Genomic DNA, 6,000 nt, shown 5'->3' with positions numbered 1-6,000 from the left:
TTCCAGCCGCACATTCTGAAGATGAGAGTGATCGACCTCCTGGATCAATGGAGCTTCAGCCTCACCGGGCCATATTCAAGCTGAGCTAGATGATCCCGACATATCAGTCACTTTAGACAAGTCACCTGTTAAACACCATGTGACACCTCAAGCGGTCCTCCTGAATGCTTAGAGCCCTCAACAAATCTTAAATCTAGAATAACTCTAGTTGCACCACACCATGCTACAAGAGGCAGGGTGTTGGTGTCCTTGCCAGTGTAGGGGCCCATCATCTATGTAGATTCGAGGTAGTGAAAGAGAAAACCCCTTCCCTGGTCTCATGTTCTATTGGCAATGGAGGGGCAACAGTTCCAAGGGCATCAGGCAGAAAATGATCATGGGTTGCCCCCCCTGAGAAGCTACCCATTATCCTAATTGCATCTGTTATTGAGTTATTTAATAATCATGAATGCTAACAATATTTTAATATTTAAGATACTTTTATCCTAATTGCATCTGTCACTATTAAGGAGCGAGAGAATCGAGGTACTTAAATATATATATATAAAATGTGTTAGCACGAATCTCCAAGAAAATATACAGCTAATAGAGAAGAGAACGAGGAGGATCGAGACCTACCAGGGGTAGTTTGAGGGCCTGCTTTTACCTACCTAGCTCTTGCTGGCCGGGAGAAAATAACCCCATAGCTAGCAGAACTAGACTGACCTCTCAAATAGCCACCGATACTAACATCGTATGGACAAATCCACTGAGATTCTTCAATCTGGATGGGTGGATAATAAGAATCAACTGGATCTCAAGTAGTTGGCCACCTCCTCTCGGTCAACACTTCAACAATAGTTGTCGGGGTAAAAACCCGACCGATCATTCTCTCAAACACCTGACACATAGCCACCAAAATCAATATATAGTTAAATGCCACTTCAAGCTCCCGATCATATAATCATGTATTGACCAAAATACTTCCTGTTGTACCTACTTTACTAGGGATACGAAGTATAATCTTACAACTCCCATTCCCACAAATAGGGTCTCATTTCACGAATAAATGTTACACGATTTTACTCTTTATCATTGCTCTCTCTTTCTCTAAACTTTTCCTCTCTTTCAGGTTATATGCCTTATGTGTTTCTTCCAGACAGATTTGGATTCAACAATATATAAAACCTCAGTTTAATACTAATATGTATGTAATACGCATGTAACACTTAGGCTTTGTTTGAGGCAGTTTTAGCTTATTAATAAGTTATTGCTAAGTAGCTGCTGTAGATAAGCTACTGAGCAACAGAGAATCCAAATAAGATGGTTGGTTGTTTGGTTTGTACTGTTTGAAAATAGTTGTTTCTAGATAAATGACCATTTTGCTTCTATGCAGTAATGTTGTTTGCAGCAGAACAATCATAACAATATATTTGTATTTGAGAAACAAAAAATCGCTTCGTAATAGTACAAAAAAATATAAGATACACCTCACTTAACAGAGAGTACCAATATTGCTTTAAAAAAATTAAAGTTGCATTTAAAAGTATGATAATTTAAAAGTATGATAATATTAATTTTAAATGCAGACGACATATGCTGTGAGCTACGTTGTCCTTCATGGATATATCCATTCCCCATCACTGTCTGCAGTTAAATCTGTCAGACTATCTGCTCACTGGAAGAAGTCATACTTCTCCATGATTCTACGTGGGCACTTGTAGAATTTGTCTCCCATAACTATGTGTCTGACGTGACGTCAGTAGAAAGTATAAAGTCCGCAGTGATAGAGCAATCGTTGGGAGGTCCCTGAAATCTTAGAGCTCATTTTCCCTGAATGATTCAAAAGGAAATCCATTAGTCATAACATAAGTATAAATTAACAAAAGCAATAATCAATTACAATTTTGTGCCTGTGCGAGGTCTCGGAAAACTAAGTACACCAACCCTGCAGAGCCTGTCACAACAAGAAGACAACATACCTTATAAAACAGGGGTTCTTTGTTGCCTTCAGCTCACTTAATACCAAACTCTAGTTTGTCACATATGCATATAAAAAAAAATGTCAGCTATAATCACCTCAAAACCCCATCATAAAAAAAAAGAGGAACTTGGTTGTCTTTATCAGAATTTCATATGCGACACCAACTAACAACGACTAACAGACTTTCTAGAAGTATCTAAAAAACCCTAGCATCGAAAAGAAAAGGGGAACTTGATTGCCTTTATCAGGATTTCACATGTGACACCAAGCAACAGTGGCTAACAGATCATCCAGAAGAACCCACATGGTCAAACAACTCATCGTGGACCTCACCACCCAACACCCAACACATCCACCACCCCACCCCCAACACATCCACCACCCAACACCCACAACCACCAAAAGAGCTAATTCAAAAAGCCCTCAAGAGGTTCAAAATGAAAAATTATTGCAAATGCTCTAAGCAAATGCTCTAAACGAGATCTTAAAAAGGCACTTTTGGCTCAAAAATCTTCACAATGCCCACAACCACAACTACAATGAACCACAACCCCTTCTCATATTTCATTCAAAACAATTACGTATACGTTACCTCAATGAACCACAACCACAACCCCTTCACATAATTCATTTGAGGCAAATAAATACCCACACCACACACACACCCACAACCACCATGCTCATACCCATAACTACAACACACAACACCCAATCACAACCCACATCACACACTACCACACAAAAACCCAAAGCCACAACTCACATAACACTTATCCATAGCCCAATATAACACACACACATCCACAACTACCATACACATACCCACAACCACAACACACATCACCCAACCACAACCCACATCACCCACAGCCACAACATACACACCCAACCACAACCCCACACAACCCACACACCCACAACCACCACACACATACCCACAACCACACACATATCCACAACCACAATACAAGCACCCAACCACAACCCACAACCCACACCTCAATGAAGCATCTCCCCTCATTTTTAATTCAACGCAATTACATACAGGCCATCTGAAACATTGCCATCTACAAATGAAACATCCTCTTTCATCAATTTTTTTAATTTATAGCTCAAGCATAAAAGAAAAAAGGTGTAGTAATGAATAGATATAAACACAAAAAAACCACTCGAATGAAACTGTAAACAAACCAAGCACTCTTTTACATCCAATTTTCAAATTGGCACACAAACATCGAAGGCATTGATGAAATCCCATACAATTTTTTTCATTTGAGGCAATGCCATACAAAGCACCCTACGAATGAGCACCCTCTACAAATGAGTATCTGAAACCTTGCTATCGTCAAGTCAAATACACACTTTCACCCATTTTCCAAATTACATCCAAAAAATCGAAAAATTGCGTAAAGAAAGCCATTTCATCAAAAAATCACCACAAAGAGCATATAGAAAAGCATTTATTCGAAAATTACTTGCACAGCACAATAACCAGAGTTCAAAGAGAGGATAAATAGGTGAAAGACATAAACAATCTCGACAAAGGAGCATTCGAGGAAGAGAGGTGAGCGACGAGTCACCAAGGGTAGAATTGGGGTGGAGAAAGGAACAAAGAACATGCGGGTAATAAGTAAAGGGTAAAAATGCTGGCCACAAAGTTGACCCTTAAGCCGCATTTATTAAGAAAATTCGAAACAAAAACAAAAGACCCTCTTGCAAAAATCAAGAGGGATCAAGAGGGGGTTTATGGAATCAGCAATTCGGAAACTAGAACCTTTCTTCAATTTGGCACATTTGGCACATTTGGCACATCGGGAGGATGTACGAAAAACAGTACTAATTTCTAGGGCCCAAGACGGACTTGGCATCGCTCTCCATCGCTCCGACGTCCTCCAGCTCCACTAAGGGGGGACCGAAGCGTTTGAGGTGCGGCTGAAGAAACATTAACCAATGGCTTCTCTCTCGAGCACGGCGGCCTCTCCTGTCGCTTCCTACCATCGATCATCGATTGAAAATCGATTCCAGTCGAGCCATTCGGCCGCCGCCGTCACCTCCTCTATTCGCTCTTTCAAAACTCAAGGAGAGTTGGTAGGGAGCTTATCTGTCACCTTACGGTCTTCTTACTCCCCTGTCTTTTGCAAGGCCGTCTCCGTCAAACCAGCGACGGAGCTCGAGGGGCTTAACATCGCCGAGGATGTCACTCAGGTACAAGGCCCACTCATTGTTTAGTCCATTCAAATTGTTAAGCTGGAATTTTGAGCTGCAATGAAATTTGGAATTCTTTACTGTTTATGTCGTGTACAAGAAGATGGTTTTGATGGGCACATTGTCCCTCTATATGGGACGATTGCACCCAGAAGTTTGGAAGTGTAAGATTGATAGGAAGGAATGATGATGATAGCTGTTCCGCTGATATATTCGGAACAAAGGACAGATTATTGAGATGAAAGTGGTTTATTTTCATTGCATATTTTTCATGTTAAATATTTAAATTTATGGCTATGGATTGATTAAATAGGATACTAAAAATAAAATTAGGCAAATGATGCCTACAAAAATTAGGTTATTATCTTGATAGTCATGATGCTTATATTTAATTATCCATGATAAGTGTAGATCTCAAAGGGCAGATTTGCCCAAAAGGATAGCATTAACGAGCACGTCGGATTGAGTTTAGCGTGGACTCACCCACCGAGTTTAGGATAGGAGTTTGTAACTAAACTTAGAAGCGGGTTCACCAGTTGAGATCTTGGAGAATTTGCTTGTAGAGTTTAAGGCATCGTGTCACTAGCAGCGAGACAAATCCACATGCCTGCCAACCCTAAACATCCACCAAGGTTCAAAGATGACCTCATCTTTTGTCGCACAAGGCTCGAATGACTAAGCTGATCTAACAGGCCGCTTACAACCATAGAGGCCACTCGACCCACACCACTCTAAGATCCAAATATTATTCTACGAGCCGACCTATGATACACATCAACTCCTAATTAAGATGTCGCGCAGTGTTGGATACAGACACATCGCTGATACTGCTTTGACATATGTTATACACGACATTGAAAGTGTTCAATTTAAATAATATTTAGAAAATGAAGAACACACGTGTCCTAGATTAAGAAATTTTAAAATTTTTTAATATATATATATATATAAAATTAAAATTCTAAATGAATTATTTATTTATTTATTTAAAAGCTATCAAGAAAAGTTCCAAATTATATGGACTGTGGTAGGAAGATGTGAGATATTACAATAGTTGGATTTGAGACTCAACAATATGAGAATTCTAGAGGTTGTGAACATTTTTGTTTTTGAGCCAAAGTTGAAAGCTATGATATTTATTGATAATGATATTGAAGCTGAAGTAGAAGTGCATGCTAACTTAGTCAATCTTTTTATTTTCTTAGTAAATAATTGATTAAGATGCTTTTAAACTTGATGTAATACAAGATAGTGCCTACTTTTCTTTATCATAATCTAAACAATATGTATGGACCGTTTAACTTTTGAAAATTAATTTTAATAAACTTTTTATTATCTCTTTTTTATTATTCTTAATATTCTATTTATTGAATTTTAATGTTCTATTCTATTTATTGAATTATTATTATTCTTAATATTCTATTTATTGAATTTTAATGTATTTTTTATAATTCATATTATAATGCGTTTCCAATGTATATTCATTTCCTATATTTTCAATAACAGAAGGGTCACGGGTTCGTATTCGTGCATCATAAAAGTCGAGTGATAGTCTTAATTTGATTCTATATTAAGGCTATAGACTTATGTTTTTTTTTTTTGCATTTTTCTTACATGAATTGCTCATTATGTAGTCTTTTTTTGTAGCGCTCGAGGCCCCAAATCCTTGTTTATAGATAAGGGAACTTGAGGAAAACCAAATGCTCGACTTTTCCTGGCTCCCACTCTATTACTGTAGCGTGTTGAGCCTTTTTAATCAATTTGCTTCCCTAGCTTGGATCATTCTTTCCTTCTTGCCCATCACTTTTTTTTTTGAGTTAATAAAGTTGGGT

At 38.2% G+C, this 6,000-nt stretch overlaps 1 protein-coding gene across 3 annotated transcripts in view; it reads left to right on the top strand.

The window, feature by feature from the left end:
• Positions 1–3,739: 3,739 nt before the first annotated feature.
• LOC110033761 (cysteine synthase) overlaps positions 3,740–6,000 on the top strand; it is a 75,936-nt gene continuing 73,675 nt past the window's right edge. For all 3 annotated transcript variants that reach the window (XM_020737843.1, XM_020737842.1, XM_020737841.1), the window contains exon 1: positions 3,740–4,168. In XM_020737843.1, the coding sequence (XP_020593502.1) occupies positions 3,914–4,168 (255 nt within the window). In that variant the 5' untranslated portion in view covers positions 3,740–3,913. The remainder of the gene's footprint in view (positions 4,169–6,000) is intronic.

This window comes from Phalaenopsis equestris, unplaced genomic scaffold, assembly GCF_001263595.1.
Source record: "Phalaenopsis equestris unplaced genomic scaffold, ASM126359v1 Scaffold001281, whole genome shotgun sequence".
In the NCBI taxonomy this organism is placed as follows: domain Eukaryota; kingdom Viridiplantae; phylum Streptophyta; class Magnoliopsida; order Asparagales; family Orchidaceae; genus Phalaenopsis; species Phalaenopsis equestris.
Note: the sequence above shows the minus strand (reverse complement) of the source record. Positions and strands in the feature narration are given on the sequence as shown.